General features: G+C 40.4%; 1 protein-coding gene across 1 annotated transcript in view; it reads left to right on the forward strand.

Moving 5' to 3' along the window:
* The window catches only part of CCDC14 (coiled-coil domain containing 14), a 107465-nt gene that overhangs the window by 34745 nt on the left and 53626 nt on the right, over positions 1 to 19094 (forward strand). Inside the window, exons 8-10 of the mRNA XM_069224653.1 lie at positions 2942 to 3518; positions 4567 to 4708; positions 9122 to 9204. Of these exons, the coding sequence (XP_069080754.1) occupies positions 2942 to 3518; positions 4567 to 4708; positions 9122 to 9204 (802 nt within the window). The remainder of the gene's footprint in view (positions 1 to 2941; positions 3519 to 4566; positions 4709 to 9121; positions 9205 to 19094) is intronic.

The following is a 19094-nucleotide window of genomic DNA, read 5'->3' on the forward strand; positions in this document are numbered from 1 at the left end:
TTTTTGCTAGCTCCATTTATGGCAAAATAATTTGTATTAGATCATGGCTACATGTTTTCACTAGAAATGTTCTTGTCTCACCTCAAGCACGGTAGGTTTTGTAATGTCCAATCCTGGTAAGAAAATAGATGTACTGTACCCAGGGAACTTTCTAAATTATTGCTTCTCTAGAATAGGTCCAGTGTCTGCGTCCAAAGAAAGAAGAGGCAATTTACACACTGGGGTAAGGCAATTCAGACTGTAGGTAATCACTCGCACTCTCACCCAGGTGTCATGCTTCATCCTTAGTATCCTGATCTGTCAAGGATATTTATAATGACAGATCGGATTTCGAGATCACAGAAAGCACATAAAGAGGGTTAATCTGAAGAAGGAATTTGGAAGTATAATAAAAGTCTCTCTTAGGTTCCAAGCCGGGACCTCCTGGTTTTTGTGCCTCTTATGTGAGACCATTGTCCACAAATGTCATTGCTCGTGCACTCTTAAGAGTGAGGCAAGTGTGTGGTGACCCTGAAGCATGGGCTTGATAGTAAACATAGTTAATTTCCATCAGGAGACTTCATTCTAGCTCTAGGGGGGCGGTGAATAAAAATCCTTATATATATATATATATATATATATATATATATATATATATATATATATATATATATATATATATATATATATATATTTCATTATATCAGTAAAGATGAAAATGGTTGTATTCTAAGGGTGGATGAGAGGCGGCGAGGTCACAATATTGAGAAAATCATGGTCTGTGCATTAAGGGTCCAAATTATTACATTACATTAAGATTATGTTGCCGGATAGCCACAAATGATTGGGAATTTCAGACCTTCTCTATAGTATTCCAGTAATTTGGAAATTATCCTTGGCATACTACATAAATTTCATCATTAGGATTATTCTTTGTCTTGGGTATAATGGATTTAGAGGCTGCAACTCCCAGTGGCCGATTACCTTTCGTTCGTTCCTTCCTTCCCTCTTTGGCTGAAGGTATTGGTCATGTGTTGGTTTGTACTGTAAATACAGAGCATTGCATATTATCTCGTTATTTAATTAATATACGTTTTAACTATATGTATTTACTCTCTTATCCCTGTTCTACAATGAGCATTCTTCTTTGTGAGACAGTATCCCTGATTTCCATTGTCTTTTCCATGATAAATTTCAGTAGCATTTTAGGAAAAGTACAGTAAGTTTTTTTTCTCTTTTGTCCTTCATACACATTTGCAGGTTTGTCGGCTAACATAATCCTTTGCCTTCAGATATTCTTTGACCCAGCAGCAAGCTTCAGAGAAATTCTCAACAAATATTCAAAGTGTGTTATTAGATTAATTTATTTCCATTACTCTTTTTGCTGACCAATGTCCTGATGTGCATAGCCAAAACGCATTTGTTTGCTGTTACATCAATACATCTTAATTAATTATGACCCCATGAGTGCCCATTATTTCAGGCGCATTGGATGAATATAAAGTGGGCCGGTGATTCTTGTTGCGCATGGGAAGTTTTGGGGTGATCCGTCAAGCGGGGGTGGAGGGGGGCTGAGAAAAAGGGGTCTCAAAAACATTGCGCATCCCATGTTAATTCCCATAGGACCTGTCTACAGCCTGAACCACTGGACGGAATTACACCAAATGCAGCAGAAAGCTAGCTGCCGGTACGCAGATTGTGATTTTTGTTATTTGGTGTAAACCTGTTCAGTAAATATTTAAGGGTAAATACATTTATATATCTCTGGCCGATAGTAATCGCAATTTTTTTTATTTTTTTGCAAATACGAGTGCGAAAAGCAGCGTTTCAATTGGCTGACCGCAGCCTGACTAGAAAAATGTGGCCGCCATCTTATTTTACGGGACACAGTCCCTGGGGGTGGAAAATGAAATGGAAAGGGGCATAAGGGGTCAGGGTGAAGGTACCCTGACCCCAGGGGTGTGATATAGGTGTGTTTTAGGGGCAAATTATAGGTTTAATATAATTTTGCTTTGCAGGGCACGATATTCGCGAATTTTCACATATGTCTTAGATTTATTTGCAAAATATTTGTGATTATGGAAAAATTTGAAAGGAAAACCACAGACTCATTCATACACTAATTCACTCACTCATGTACTCAGAGGTGCCCGCGTCCACTCATACATCCTCTCAGACACTCACACATCCTCTCACACATCCACTGACAGAGAAGGGCCTTGTGGCCATCCTGCACTGAGCAGGCCAAAGGCCATGTGTGGCAGCGGGTTGGGTGGTTATAAGGTCTTGGCTGCAGGGGTTGGAATAATGTATAGAAATTATAATCACTGTACGTTAAAAAACCATCGAGATTCACTGAAGAAGCCAAAGGTTACAGGAACGTTATAGTAAGATTCAGAATTTACTCAAACAAAAGCATATAAGTTCATCAGTTATAGTTAAGAGTTCTTTCAAGTAACTATAATTTTCGGCCTAAGATAACTACAACTCGTGCCTTTGCCAGGCACAGTTAAAATGCTCCACATATTATGTAATTGATGAGATCTTGTATGGCATCTTTGGTATCACTGCAGCGTTTGCAATAACATTATTGAAAAGAAAACTGTGCATGGCAAGTGTGCGAGTCATAGTTACCTTAGGGTGCAAGTTATATTTGCTTGAAATAACTAGAACTGCTGAATTTCTATGGTTTTGTACGAGTAAATTCAGAACTTAAGTAGTAATTGCACAGAATATCAATCTGGAGCTTAAACTCTTGTTAGGCTGGGGATAGATGTTAATATATTGTCTTTAGTTATTTCTTGGAGACTTTACCTTTTGCCTTAATTACTTCTGTGAGTTCCCAATCAACCAACACAATTTCGATCTGTGATACAGTGCTTTCTTCTGTATGAATGACATAAATGTGGAGCTGAAGCTCAGTAATATGTTGGTTTTGTTGTCATGTTTTTTTTTTCCTCAGAGTGCTCCTACCAAGTGCTGTAACCAAAACATTCCTTTGGGAGGACCCATCTTTCCCATTGGCTCTAATGCTGCTGCCACTGTTACTTCACATCAGCCTATCTCTTCTGCTTCTGATATGCTATCATGCATACCAGTACGTGGGCCATCTAATCATTCCGTGACCAACTACCTTCCACCAGCTTTCCAAAATGAGACTTCTTCAAAGGAAGCAAACAGTGACCACCAGCCACTGAGGGACTCTGAAATGCTGTTGCACATTCAAGCCCAACTGACTGAGCTCCAGCAACGCAATGCAGAAAGCCAAAGGGTTTCCAGGAAATATGAAATGCACATACCAGCGGAGTCTGATTCTCCCAGGGATGAAATATCCTCTAGGGAGCAGAGTGAGATCTCATCAAGTGAGGAGGAGGATGTGAATGGACTAGATGTTGCTCCAGTTAGAGATACAAGCTGTCAGACAAGTTTTGAGAAAACTGCTTTCCAGACTAAAAAAACGAGTCCTCAAAAGACAGCACAGAAAGTAAACAAAGTGAAATATCTTCTGGGAGAAATAAAAGCATTGATATCAGATCAAGGTAATTTTTTTTCTTCCTGGGCTTCTGTATATAACTTTAGCATTCAAGTCAGATATGGTGGGCCAAGCCTTTGTTTCCAGTATAGAATTTCTTCATTAAGAAAATGTGAAACCTCATCGGAGTTTCAGAAGTTTCATGATAATTTTTGATTTGAGCGAAGACTGTATCTCATAAGTACTTGTGTAGAGGGGATCACAGTTCGCTAAACGGTAGACCAGGCCAAGATATAAAATCCCTTTTGGGCTCTTTGGTTACTTAAAATCTGTGCCATCAGCAAATGTTTTATTTTGTTTAAAATGAGGTTGAGACTAGAATCAAGGAAACGTTGTTGCAGTAGTGATGAGTAACACCTACTATTAAAAACCAGTAAGTTTCTAATCAGCCTGGTTTCCTTAATTTGGCCTTGGTGGGTGGGGAATTTAAAGGCAGTCTCAAAAATGAATTTAAAGACTGGGATAAGTTTTTGCTGTGCATATAACTATTTTGAGTGTTTTTATAGTGATATTATATTATGTTGTTTAATGTAATTGTTTTAAAGGACCGCTGGTCTAAAGGAAAATAAATGCTGTTTCCATTGTCAAATTAAATGTGGAATAAAATGATATAGTCTGACTGTCCTTGTCATGATATGGTTGTTTTAGACTGAATAGATGTTTGTTTAAATGTGCTATTTTGCAACCTTAAAGATTCAGGAATAAACACTGCATGGTTCTACTTTATGATGCTATTACAGTAAAAAACTGCCAGTTACATGAAATTAAAAATCGAGACTTGATTTAGCTCTCTGAAGAATTCTTCCTCTCATTTGTAAGCCCACATGGTCTTTGTAGGATCCCAGTGTTGTTTTTGCACCATATCTGGAGATAAAAGATAGCGATTTGTGTTGTCTATGTTCATTTGCAGTTATTACCCTTCTCATTCCCCCGAGAGAACCACCAATGGAACTTCTTGAGTCTCACCTTGTCTATTCACAGAGGGTTCTGTTGAAAGTATTTTTGTAAGGAGATTTAAAGTGGATTGATTCAGTCTATCTGATCTCTCCTTGCAGACGACTCTGAAGTCCAGCGGCTGATAGCTGAGTTGGAAGAGAGTGTATGCCTATTGCCTGCAGCAGTTGGAACCACCAATTTACATGCTGACATAGCTCTAGCTTTGCAGCCGCTCAGAAGTGAAAACGCACAGCTACGCAGGTCAGTATCCGAAAAAATGAAAGTCATGATTAATTATTAAAGCAATTTGTGTCCAGTAATGTGTAGGGTACATGTTCAGAGGCTGGGAGTAACCAATCCGTCAATATCTAAGTCAGGCCCTTAGTGCTGGTGGGCTGTGCTTGTTACTGTTATCTTATGACCTCTCTTAGGTGCCCTTTTGAAACTTTACATTCTTCCATTTTCTTTTGTTTCTAAATTCTGACATGAACCCTCTTTTACTTCAAAGAAGGGGTTAGGAATGTTACAGGCTGTAAAGTGTCTAGATTTCCATGGTTGTGCTATCTATTATGATGCAGTTTAGTCTTTTGAGCTTCTTTGAGAGACATACCTTTTAATAATAGATGGCACTTCCCATTACAGAACTGACTGCATTTCACACACCCAGTTAAGAACTTTTGGACATAAGTGGTAGATGTATTGTATTCCTGCCCTGGGCTAGCCATAGAATATCAAGAGGTTGGGAATCTTGAGGTATAGAAGCCTTTGTAAATGTGACTCAAAACACTTGTTCTTTAGTGCCATGCAACAGGTTTGTTTCATGGTACTGATAAACACACATTTGTTACTGAAGGGCCAAGGTCATGTTCAGGATTATTACCAAAGTATAGCAATTTTGAGATGAGTAAAACACTTTCTACTGCTTCACAGATTAGATGTAACAGTTGCCTCACTCAGGGGAACAGCTCTCCTAATAATCATGAGGTCTCTTCTGTGTCATTTTACCTTGCGGCACAAATGTAATGTGTTTTGTACTAGTTTTGGTAAAATACCTTTTGTTAAAACTAGTGCACATGGAAAAAATACCATGGCAGAAACCATATACAAAGATGCGCAAAGTGAGATATGCCATTTATTACCGTCGTTGAAGGAGGGAAGGAGCATCATCATGACCTACTAAAGGCCAGTCCTGCCTATAAACGCACATAAAACACGTCATAACTGTTTGCCGCGTCGTTCTCCTGTCGTCGGTTTTGGGCATCTATGTTGTTAAATTGCTGTTTTCTGTATACAGACGTCATGAGTTATGGTTATGAATGCACACAACAAAGACCATAACGAACAATTGTCAGTGGTTTTAAGTGTTTGAATGATAACCATTATTTTTTCTTTTTTTTTAAATTAACAATGTACATCGTTTCTAACCCCTGCAGGTCATGGGCTCTGGTTATGTGCAGTGGGGCTTCTACTCTGAGCCCAATCTGCCATTGACCGGCAAGCCTCAAATGTGCACAGCTATCACCCTGTACAGTGGGGTTGAGCGCACATCCCAGCTGCGTATTCTCTTTGGCCCTGAGACCAACCTAAGTCAACCAATCACGTTTTGTAAAAATTAAAAATGTGATTGAGAGGATTCTTTAGTCCTAACACGCAAGTTAAAATGGCAGATGTATACAAAATTATTAATAATTTAAAGCACACTCAGGAGCTCTTCTTAATACTAATTTCTAAAAAAATCACTAAAGGATGTAGACAAAACCAAAACAAGATTGCTTTAAAAGTGAAGTTCTATTTTCATGCCATGCCAAAATGTCAATGCAAACTAAAATGGGAAATTACTTGTTTTTTCACTCCTTTATAATTTTTATTCCTACCTGAACCTTAACTACGTTGTGTTGACCATCAGTTACAGTGACCTTATATTTAGGTTATGAATTTACTCGTAAAAAACCTTAGCAATTCAGCAGTTATAGTTGGTTATTTCAAGTAACTTTAATTCGTGCCCTTACATAACTATAACTCGCGCCCCGACAAACAAATTTTTTCTTTATTAATTTGCCTGCTAATGCTTTATTTATATTTTTAATAAAGTTATAGAAGTTGTCATAAGTGCTGTAATATCTGTGGTAATTAGCAGTTCATGGCGAGAGGGTGAGTTATAGTTACCTTAGGGAGCGAGTTATAGTAACTAGAAATAACTAACTGTAACTGCTGAAATTCTAAGGTTTTGTACAAGTAAATTCAGAACCTCTCAGTGGGTACATGAGTCGGAGTATGTCTGTGAGTGGGTACATGAGTTTCTGAGTGCACTGGTGAGTGCATGAATTTGAGTGGGTCTGTGAGAGTGCATGAGTCTTAGTGGGTGTGTGTGAGCCCGAGTGGATCTGTGAGTGCTTGTGTGGGTGTGTCAGTAGCTGCGTGAGTGACTCGACCACAAAGGAACTTGCACCTGCCCGTTTATCCAACAAGAGCCCACAGTTTTGCACAAAATGTTTACCCAACTGAAGTACTTTCTACTGGTTAGTTAGTAAGTGCTACCTCGTTGGGTAAATGTCCAGTGTGTATTAAACACTACAGCTGCGCAGTGGACCACAAGGAAATGTCTCCAGACGACGTTGTTTGTGATTGTTCCTCTTGCGTCTTTTTTCCAGAATTCTGTGATAACATGAATCCTGCTATAGAGAAGCCAACAAGACTACAAAGACGTAAAACACCACCAAACCAGGGTCTTTTCTTTTAGCTTTATTACATAAGTGCTTCTTTGTTTTGTGGAGAAGTCCTCATATTCCTCTGCATCAAGAACGCACCACCAAAATCAGTGGAAAACGCATGGAGGAGGCATCTTGGAATGCTGTACATCATCCTGGTAAAAGGCAGGAAGACCTTTGCATACTACTAAAGTGGACAGTGTGGGGCCAGGCCTTCATTTAGTATGCAATGGGTCCTTGGGAAGAGCCTCAAGGCTCCTGTGGTCCCAGCTGGCTCACCGCCTCCTGCGGGAGCCGCCATTGCTTTTGCACACAGGGAGCTGCTAAACATGCAGCTCCCTCTACGCAAGAGCAGTCATTTGATCTTTTTCCCTGCCTGCATCTCTGCAGGCAAGGACAGAGATGAAACCTCTGCTTCCAGCGGGCGAGAGCACTTTGACAGCTCTCGCCTGCTGACAGCAGAGTGTTTGCTCTGACTTGGCAGGAGCTTTGCCTGAACTGCTGAGCAGATTTACTCCAAATTTGGCAGGAAGCGAGATCTTGGCCCAGAAAGCTTGGTGTAAATCTGTCAAGTAGTTTTTGAGTTATTTAAGGTTAAAAACATAGATATCTAGGTTCCCGGATCCACCCATCGAGGATTTGCGGATCCAGGGGAAAAGCAAGGCCCTGATTTGTGAGCTGCCACCTGAAAGGAAAGTTACGGCTACCATTTTGTTTCTCGCATCAGTCCAGGAAAGGTAAAAATATAGTGTAAAACATAAAAGGAGTTGGGATACAGGTATCCTCACTCCATAGGACAGATGGGAGGGGTCGCTTGGGACACCTCTTGGGCAAAAAATTGCCTAATTTTATTTGTCCTATCCGCGGATCCACCGCAGTTCTCAGCGTGGTCCCCTGTGTAAAATTGCAAACGATCCTCTGATCCAAAGAAAAATTGAAAACATTACACCCACTGCATCCAACCCCCTGTGCGCAGCTTGGGTTTGGGTGCATGCAGGAGGGTTTGGCCGCAATGCCCGGCCATAGGCCAGGCATTTCAGCCAACCCCTGCCGGGCACAGCCAGTGTTTATAATAACATGCATGTACAGGGACGTTATAGTTACGTTGACATTTTACCCGTACAAAACCACAGAAATTCAGCAATTATAGTTATACTCATAGTTAAACTTATTCTGTAACTTTAGGAAAAGGAGTTATCTTTTCTTAACATAAGTTTAATTATAGCTGCTGAATTTCTATGGTTTTGTGCGGGTAAAATGTCAACCTAACCAAAACGTCTCTGTAACCTTTTTTTTTTTTTCAGGCAATTTTATCTATCAATATATATATATATATATATATATATATATATATATATAACAGCAAGGGGGTGTTGACTGCTTTGAAGATGTAAGAGACTGGTGGCATGTTAGTGAATTACTTATTAAGAAGTATTTGTTAAGGAAGTTGAATGGATAAACACCACATTCCTGCCTCTGCTTGTGTCTTTTCAGCTAAAAATTAAATGCACGTTTATTTGATCTGTTAATGAATCATGTCACTGAGTTTCCCAACTTATGCACCTCTTAGTATAAATTTGCCCTGTGCCTAAAGGGAGGCCACTTTTCTATAGAATTTCCATCACTGCATGGAGGTTTGTACCATTTTAGGGACACTGGTGTTGTAACCATGAGGTGAAACAGGTGAGCTGTTTTGCATAAAATTTCAGGTATGACCTGACCTGAATAATTATACATTTTCTAAGATCAGAGGTCACCTTCCTTTAGACAAGTAAAGTCGTTCCTTCCCCCTCCTATTTTTTAACCCCTTGCCACCTCCTTGCTGCTAAAGGCTGGATTAGAATACATTTGATAGAATATGTTATATATCTAGAGCAATTTCATATTGTGGTTGCTATTTGTATCTTTGTAGCCTTTGTTGATAGTTCTCTATGCTTTTAAGTTTGTGCTCTCAATTCTATTCAAGGCGACTAAGAATTTTAAACCAGCAACTTAGAGAACGTGAGAGAGCGGAAAAAGAAGCAAGATCTCCAGACTTAAACTTTGAATGTAAGTTCAAGAACATTATTTTTACTATTGTTTATTCAGACATGGACCACGAGCTGGGTGTAATTTGCAGGGGGCAATAATATGCAGATCCTATCCAGTCCATGCTGCTCCAGCAGTTAATTTTGATTAAGCCTTATGTTGCTCATGATGATTGGACATACACTGTTTAAGTTGAAACCAACTTTTTCCTAGTCCTTTTGTGGGTAGGTTTTGTATGCGGGATAAGCCTGTGTAAGATGCCAGGGAAATTAGTTCCCACCCATCCTTCTGTTAAATGATACCATTTTGTAATTTTTTCCCCCCAAGACATCACCTCCTAGCTGACAGGAATGCTGCCTGCACAGACTTGGAGAATGTATTGTGTAGTGAGGAATTCTGTCCTGAACTGTCTCTCCTCTTACATGCTAAATGTGGGGACTGTCTTTGAAAATGGATTTTGTTCCAGTTACAACATCAAGCAAGTCTGTTAAAATGTCTAACTTGCCTTTTGGCATAGCCTTTAAAAGGGTACCTGCTCCTGATCATTCTTTGATACTCATGCAGCCTCTTTGACACACAGTGTTTTACAAATTTAGGACTGAGAGGCTCTCTTTGAAACACAAATTGACCAAGTGGTCTATTAATAAGAAAAGTTGTGCTACTCATCCTGTATGTAAGTTGGCTACTCAAGACCCTCAGCAAGTTTGTTGTATGGTACTAAGTGCATATCACAGACTAATATATATCCCAAAACACAGACAAGTGTGCATATGATTTTTAAAATGTTTTCTGCCTCTTAATTTGTTTATTTTTACCACCAACATTTTGATTGAACGCATTATTGCAGTTTTTAACAAACAGTAGAAATTCTGAATCATGTTCTGAAAAACACTAGTAACTATTTTTCACAGTCTGAATCTATGACAAACAAAATTAGTTATTTTTCCTAAATACAAATCTTAACTATAAATTCAGAGAGCAATCTCTTGGCTATGTACAAGTTTGTTACTCCTTCTTTTTGGAAACAAATGTAGTAGGAATACAGCACGTTTCCATTCAGTGGTATGTATTTTTGTGCCTCCAATTAATTTTGCTAATCTTGTTCATCAGGAATTGTCACTGCTCATACACTTAAGATGATAGTAATTGACTGCCATAAAAAAAGAAATTGGTTTGCAACATAAACATTACCTGTTTGATCTATTATCTGACTTTATCTCTTGCACAATTATTAACCCAGACAGTACCTTGCCACAACAAAGAAATGATATCACATTATTCCGCAGTATCAACTACCACATCACTTACCATACTAAATCACCATGCGACTCAATGCAGCCCATCAACCTTTCAGTCTATGCAACCTTAACAACATACCACAGTAGTAAACACAATAGTTAACAAAGCACACTGCGTCACGAAATTTGGCACTGCATCACTTGTAAGCAGAGACCAGGTCCACGTGACTGCACCTCACTACATCACAAATCAAGTCTTGTCTCTCGACACCCAAATGCCACACCACAGCATCTTGACAGCACAACGCATAACACCATTCTACACCACTTCACACTCACACATAGCCCCTTCACACCATATCGCAGTATGCTTTTCTGCACTGCAACTCCCTGAACAAGACCATATAATTTCTTCTTCGCTTGAGATCGCATCACATCACCTCACACCACAGTAGGATGTACATGATCATTGTGATATAACATTATTTCGATTGCATTCAAACAAGGAGCAGTCATTGACCTTTCATGGAGTGCATTTTTGGTGCACAAAATAATCTGTGTGGTCTTACTTCGAAGGGATCCCTATTTTACATGACTTTGTGATCTGTCCATTTCTGTGTGTGCAAGAAACACAGTCACATTCAGATTGCTGAATGTCTGGTGCAGGGAAGAAAGAAACACGTGATTCCTGCGTTCATTCTGACTGTGCCCATGACCAGGGTCGGACTGCGACAAAAAACAGGCAAGGACTCCAAAATAAAAGTGACTTGGTTAGCTAAAAATGTGGCCCACATTTGCAAATCATGCCTGTCAAGCCTGATGTAAGCTGGAAAAGAAATACCGTATGGATATTTTGCAAAGTATTGGAGAATGCATGCATGTGTGCTTCTTGCAGGTAATGTTTGTGATATTAGAGAAATCCACAGTAAAAACTGGCCCTCGTTGCCATAAAGCTTGTCTACAAACTGCTAAAAAGATGGCCCACTCACTGATCTTTCAGACCAGCCATCGGGCACTCCCTGCTTGCCTCATAGGCCAGCCCGACCCTGGTCAGGATAGTAGGAACAACTGGGTAAATTATATGAGAACAACAGCTGTTTATGCAATGCAGTCTTCTCAAAACACAGTGCAGTCAAGGAATTTAAGGGCACTGATGAACCCACAACTCTCCAACGAAAGATATATTGGGACACCACGCACCACCAACTTCCATATTCTCTCATCTGCATCTTGTGATAAATCCATCCTACTATATTAGCAGTGTGTGTGACTGTCAGCAAACCAAAAGAACAAAACTATGTGCCCACTAACACTATACATTAATAGGAATAAATCGTTCTTGGATTCCAGAAAGTATAACTGAACACTCTTTTTCACTATTTTTCTCTTTCCCTTGGACAGTCATCGTACGTAATTCCATAAAGGAGCACTCGCTTTCTTGGCCAATCCACCACCAGAATTTCTAACAGCCGACAGTCCCAACAGTTTACTGGAAGTGATTACTTTTGCACTGTATGAAAAGTCCATCACATCACATATTACCCATATGGGTGCATACTGTAATTCACTGTCCATTGACTATCAAGACACAACTGCTGTTACCTGAAGAAAAATTACACAGTATAACAATATTAAATGAATAAATACCATGGGAACATTTAATTGTAGAAGATCAAATTAGCACTTCTACCAGAACCACTTAAATTGAAAACAAATAATTGGTGTAAAAACGTTTTTTATGGCAGTGCCCAAAGACTTCACTACTTTACTAGTCATCGACAGGTCTTTATCCCTAAGCATAAATTGAGTTGCTTCCATCTAGCCTCTCAAGTTCTGTTTTCTGACTACATTTTTCCACAATTTTTTTCTGTTTGCTAGCAAAGTAGAGCAAGCACATATGTGCATTAAAGTTTCCTTAGAATAGGAACACAAACGTCATACTGATGTACCAGTTCTCATAGAATGCCAGTTAGCTCTTGTTATCCAGTTCAGAAGGAGCAAAAAACAAAGAACAATAACATTCTTTCTGACAGAACCGCCTAATGGAATTTATATATTTGGAGGTTGAGGCGAGGCAGCATAGCTATCTATGAAAAACCTTACCACCCCTTCCTTGTAAACAACACCCAGGCCCTCATTAGGAGTTTTGCGGGCGGAAAAGGCTGCCTGCCAGACTCCCACAGGTCAGGAGACTGCCAGTGGGATCGCCTTTCTGTTGGCCCTATTATGAGTTTCCTGCTGGGCCAGTGGGCATGCTGGCTTAGCAGGAAACACACAACAACATTGACGCAGACTTGTAATACGGCTGGCGGCAATGCTGTTGTGCATCGGGTGCACCAGCACCCATCGCGCAAATCACTGTCTGCAAAACAGACCGTGGTAAGCGTGACAAGGCTGGCCAGGGGGACCCCGCACGTCCTATGTCAAATGCACGGGCAGTGCAGGGTCCCCCCCCGAGGCCCCTGGCACCCTGTCTCTGCCAGCATTACATGTCGGTGAAACCACCATATAAACGCCGGCGGAGAGAGGGGTCCTAATCCCCAGGGCAGCGCTGTCCTTGGGACCGCCGGCACCGCAAGACCCTCTGGTGGCTAAAAAGTGACAGTGTCGGTTGTGGGACCTTGGCGCTTTCACCATGGTCATAATGTTGCGGTCAGACCGCCGCCTTGGCAGCGGTCTAACAGTCACCCTGGCGGTCTGGTGACCTCCAGGGTCATAATGAGGCCCCAAGTCTTTTGTACGTGGTCACATTTGCAATATTTGTTTCCAACCGTTTGAAAATTTGAAATTGTGGTTTTCGGTACATTTTCAAGACATGACGTCCTTAGACTCACTCTGATTTAGTTAGTCAAGTGGGAGTCAACATCTTCAATATACCGTAGAGCCTCAGACAAAAGAGCTGTTAAAATGCCAGTATGAAATCATGTTGTGTTTATGGCGCACCAAGTTGCATCTAATTTATAGTTGAATGGTGGACTGGGGACGTTCGGCAGTGCTGTAAAGTCCCTGACTGCACCCTCTCAACCGAATAGGCCAGTTTAGAAGAAAATATTTTGTGAGAAAAGAGTAGCTTGTGGAAAGATTTTGGCAGAAACCACTGAAAAGAGTGTAGAGAGAGAAGTTTTTTTTCTAAACTAAACGTGTCATAAAGTTGCCTTAATCTGTAAGTAAGAATTTAAATTGGAACTTTAAGTTATAAGTACAACCCGTAGTCTCTGCACTCCGCAGCTGAATGCGAAGATTATTGTAATTTGCCTATCATTCAGTTGGCAGATTTCATGTCCTCCAGAGTCTTGAAAAACTAATGTGCGGCACTACAGTTAAACAGCTTCATAACTAAGGACTCCCTATTAGCTTTTTCCCAATCTTCCTAGAAGAACACAGAACTGAAACAGTCATGTTGATAGTAATTGACAACTTTCTTTGCCTATCGAATGAAGAACTCCAATGTGAGGATTCCTCAATGCAGAGATGGCACAAAAGTATATCTTGTCACACTAAAGACCCGAACAAGAACATTACACAATTGAATGGACTCACATTGCTTAAAACGACATCCCCAACAAATGGAGTTTATGGTCATATCCAGACAGCCCATTAGCAAAATTGACCCATCTTTAATCACAAACTATCAAATTTCAACTAAGGTCTGCACACTAACACAACCAACAAATCACTAAATTTAATTATTGATTGCCTTCTGACCATGATCCCAAATGTGAGTAAATCGGCTCACTCTGCCAACGTTCATCTTCGTAAATTAAATGAATTGAAACACCAACTGTCCCTCAAGAAGTTGAGAATGGCTGCTGGCGATAGTCAGGATAGATTCAGGCAATGCAAACCTTGGCTGGCTTGGTGCTCTCACCTACCTGTAAATTTAGGGAGATTGTAGATAGTGCCTGAATGAGTTTTTCTAAATCATGAATAATTAATCAGTTGAATTAGTATGCCCTTTCCTGGTCGGACATCCAGTCCTTGAATTAATAGCATGCAGTGAGGTAAGAGGATGAGACCACTGTGTTAGTTCTGTGTCAGGAACTGTAGATGGAGGGATGCATCAGAGCTAATCCACAGAAGTGGTAAGGTCATACGTCACACGGTTCCAAGTCATTATGGCACAAGAGCATTCTGCATTGGTTAACAAGAAAGGCAACGAGTCGACAATAATCCTTTGCATGGATAGCTAATAGGTGAGTGTACCTAGGTCGGATGAGTAATTGGCCAACAAAAGAATGAGACATCCTTTACAGTGCCTTTTCAGTGTGTTGTGAATTTCAGAAACCAAAAATCTCAGTAGCAAAATTCAGGATGGAAGAAGTTGGCCAAAATTCCTGTTTGCAATTTATACCACTTGTGGTGTTGATGATTCCAGCTTGAGCAGCCTGCCAGATTCCAGTATAAGACTTTGTTTTTACTATATAAGTTACAAAAAGCTATGAAAGTGTTTAAAAAAATATTGGGTGTGCTGGTTATCAGCAAAGAAAAGTGAGGTAGCTAGCAAGGAGCAGTCCGTATAATTTGTCTTTGATTCTGCATAGAGCTACCCAATCAATCAAAGAATTGTACAATTGTGAAGCCAAAGAATTGTAACATTTGGCTGTAAAAGGTCTTATGTGAAAGGGCCTGTGGTCATCTTTCAGCAGTGATTGATAGGTATGGGGAACTTTGATTCCCTCTATAAGTATAAGTGCCTGGAAAACAGCTCATAATGAATGCTTCATGAGACCATCGAAACACTAATTTTATGTCAAGACCAGAGTCTCATATTATGCTTTTCTTTTCCTGCTTTATTTTAATAGCAGCTGTGCTCAAGATAAAATCTACAAATCCCAGAAGGCAAGCGAACATGCGGCCAATGGGGAAACTATAACCATATAGTGCACCAATCATATATAGACAGTAAACATAAGGTAAACCTAACTTGACTGCAAGCAGCCCTGTTTTCTTGCTGCTCTCAGTCAAGATAAGTATACCTTTCATTATACGCAAAATATTATTTCATATTTAATGTTTATATTTTCGTAATTGTAGTCGTTTATTCACCGTATCGTTATTTAATAGTCTCTACCCTCTAAAGCCCTTGTCACGCTGTGCGACATTCTAACAGGCCTTTCAGGCTCCTCCCTCGCTGCCTGTTACCTTGGTGTTGGCCCTAACAGCCTTTATCTACTGCGCTCGTCTCCTCAGGTGGTGCTCTGATCCTTTCCTTCATTTCGGACATGTGTCATCTGCATCACACGTTTACACTATCAACGAGCGGATTACTGGCTTTTACGGAGCCCAGGCTTTCGAAGCCCGTAGCTCTGATCTAGTTTTCATCTTGTGTGTTCCCAGGAACGTGTTTTCTTCCTCTGAGAAGGTGCGGCTTTCACCGGCCTGTCACTCCTTTCTCAATCGATTATAATACATCTCCCCACCCTTTCCTGACTGAAATCTCCTCTCATTGCACTCCTCTTATTTTTAACCTTTTCAGTTTTTTTCCCTCAGCCTCTGCCAAAATGGATTTTTCTATATTTTTTATAAGCATGACAGCGAAGCGGGTTTTGAGAACAATTTGAATAAATGTATTCATTCATCTGTCACTAAGGCTATGTCTGCCCCAATGAACAAAGTTTCCAAGCAGTTTGAAAATACTGTATCATCTTTTATGTCACAATCTAACCTGGCCCTATCTGCGGGGGAAAGCAGAAAGCGCAAAGCCACTGTGGCTTCTTAAAATATACAATCTAAACCAAACTCTGTGCTTCTGAATGGTGAGTCTTCCTCACAAATGATAGAGGACGAAGTTCCTCATAGGCTTGCCAACCATGAGGGGAAAACTTCAGGCATTAAAAGTAAGTAAAAAACTAAACACTTATAAACTCCTGCCTAAAAGATTGTGATTTCCACTTTTAAAGACATTTATACTATGACGCAGACGATATTGACAATTCCAATTTCTGGTTTTGCCCTACTAACATTTTTTCCCTCTGCCGATTCTTTCATTACCAAAAGTTTCTGGACTTTGAAGGTAATCCCATGTTAGATCCTAAATAGATTCACCATCCTAATTCCACGGAGTGGCTTAACTCAGATCACGTGGGGGATTATATTACTGCAAAGTTATGCTTACCTCTTGATATGCAAGTAAGATCAAAGCTCCGGTCGATATGTCCCAGGCCTTCCATACCTCTTCATATAACGTCTACTCCGATTATTGACCCTTCTATGAACATTTTCCCAAGGACCCTCGTAAAGGAGTTGGCAGAGCTTGGTCTGTCTGTCATGACAACATTTTGGATGTTGTTGGACCCTTATCCCGTGTTTTTGATATGGCAGAGATAGCCAGATTGGAGAATAATGCAGTTGACCCAGAACTATCATTATGGGTTCAATGAGCCTTCTGTCTTTTAGGAAATGCGAACTGTGCGGTAACACGAGAGACCCAAAGGTTTATTTCTCAAATTGGATTCAAAACTAGCTAATGTAGCCATTATGAATCCAGGCCCTAAAGCTGAACGCTTATTGTTCAGCGATTCCATCATCAAGAAATTAAGCAAATATGTCACAACTTTTGCTTCCCAGGATAAGGCTCAACAGTCGCTTAAAAAGGTTTTCAACAACTGTGTTTTTGCCAGGGCCGGTAGAGGAAGGAGTCACTTTACTGGCCGTTTTTTCAGATCCCAAGGCTACAGCGGCTCCTCCATTGCTCCCCAACAAGAATATCATCCACAATTCTATCCCCAAAGAGCAAGAGGGTTCAGAGGTCAGAATCAGCGGAACATCAAGTCCTATGAACCCACAAGTAAGTGTCTTTTTTTGGACATCTTTCCGTAGGGGGTGGTCTAAAATTCTTTATTCACAGATGGGAAAACATCACTTGGGTCAGGGAGTTCAGGGTTATTCCATAGAACTTTACGAAAAACCTTTTCAGATGTCTTTTCCACCTGCTCTAAATTTCTCCATGGATTTGACTTGTCTGATTTCACAAGAAGTTCACCAGTCATAAACTTAAAACAATTCTACTAGTTTGTGGTCTATCAACAGTTCAAAATGGATACTATATTGCATCTCAGGGATGCTTTACTACAGAACGATTGGATAGTACATTTCGATCTCCAAGACGCATACCTTACCGTCCCTGTTCACCATGAACACAGGAAATTCTTACAATTCCAATGGCAAGATCAAATGTATCAATTTTCTTGCTTTCTGTTTTGGTCTTTTTTTAAGCCCCATGGTGTTTTACCAAACTAATGAAACCTGTGGTGGTACATCTCAGAGCCCTGGGTATCAGACTAATTATATGGATGATATCCTATTAATGAGTCAAAATCTTCAGACCCTTAACAAACAAATCGCCTATACTTCTCTTTTATAGGACGTGGGCTTCATAATAAACAGAGAGAAATCTATTCTGACTCCATCTCAAGTCATGGAGTTCCTCTGTTTTCTCATAATTTCCACAGAACTACTCTTCACCTGCCCGAGTCAAAAGTAAACTCAATAAATCAGAAATAACCCACTTTTTACGCCTTCCTTCTCTCTCTCCTTCAAGTCTCTTGCAAAGATTGTAGGTCTGCTTTCCTCCTCCATTCAAGCAATTTTTCCAGGACCTCGCCACCATCTGGCCCTTCAGAGATTGAAAATTTGTCACTTACGCAAAGGTCTTGCTTATAAGATTCCATCCCTCTAGATTAAGAATCCCGTATAGAGCTTTGATGGTGGCTAGATGACCTGGACGCTTGGAATGGCAAGACCTTCTTTTCCTCAGCCCCAGATCTTGTGTTAGAATCCCATGCAAGCCTAGCAGGTTGAGGCGCAAGGTGTGGGCAAATATCGACTGGAGGTACATGGTCTCCTTAGGAGTCTTCATTGCACATCAGTTGTTTAGAGATGCTTGCAGGCTCCTTTGCGATCAGATGTTTTGCAAAGAACAAAGTTCAGTGTTCAATCCTTCTGCGGATGGACAATCTGTCTGCTGTCAGATACATCAATGATCTTGGCGGTACCAAATAAAGACCATCAGCAGAGCTAGCAAATAGTTTCTGTGAGTTTTGCCTCTGGCAAAAAATATCGGTACGAGCGGAATACTTACCAGGAGAACTCAATTCAGTAGCAGATTGGTATTCCCGTTACGCATGCGACACCAGCGATTGGAGACTTCATCCATCAGTCCTCAACTCTCTTTCCCAGAAGTGGGATCCTCCACACATAGATTTCTTTGCGTCTCTTCTAAATTCCCAACTTCCTCAATTTTTCAGTTGGAGACTGGATCCTCTGGCCTTAGCAACAGACGCTTTCTTTCAGGACTGGTCCTTGACAAACAATTATGCCTTTCATCCCTTCCTGGTGATCAACAGAGTACTCGCCCAGGTGCAACAACAGAAAGCCACGTTACTCCTGGTGTTCCTTTTTGCCAGTCTTAGGGTCTGGTATCCTCCCCTTCTAGAACTAGCAATGGACTTCACTAGTCTTCTTCCTTCCTTTCCCAAGCTCTTCAACCCTCAGGGTCTCTCTCACGACCTAGTCCTCAACAACACCCTTCATCTTTCAGCTTGAAAAGTAACAGGTCTTCCCTATCTTAAAAATGATGAATTTACACAATTACACACGTGAATTGTAACAAAATGTATCTAATTTCTTAGAGTATTCGAAATGTATTACATTTATACAGAGTATTAACAAACA

This window comes from Pleurodeles waltl, chromosome 3_1 (assembly GCF_031143425.1).
Source record: "Pleurodeles waltl isolate 20211129_DDA chromosome 3_1, aPleWal1.hap1.20221129, whole genome shotgun sequence".
Taxonomy (NCBI): domain Eukaryota; kingdom Metazoa; phylum Chordata; class Amphibia; order Caudata; family Salamandridae; genus Pleurodeles; species Pleurodeles waltl.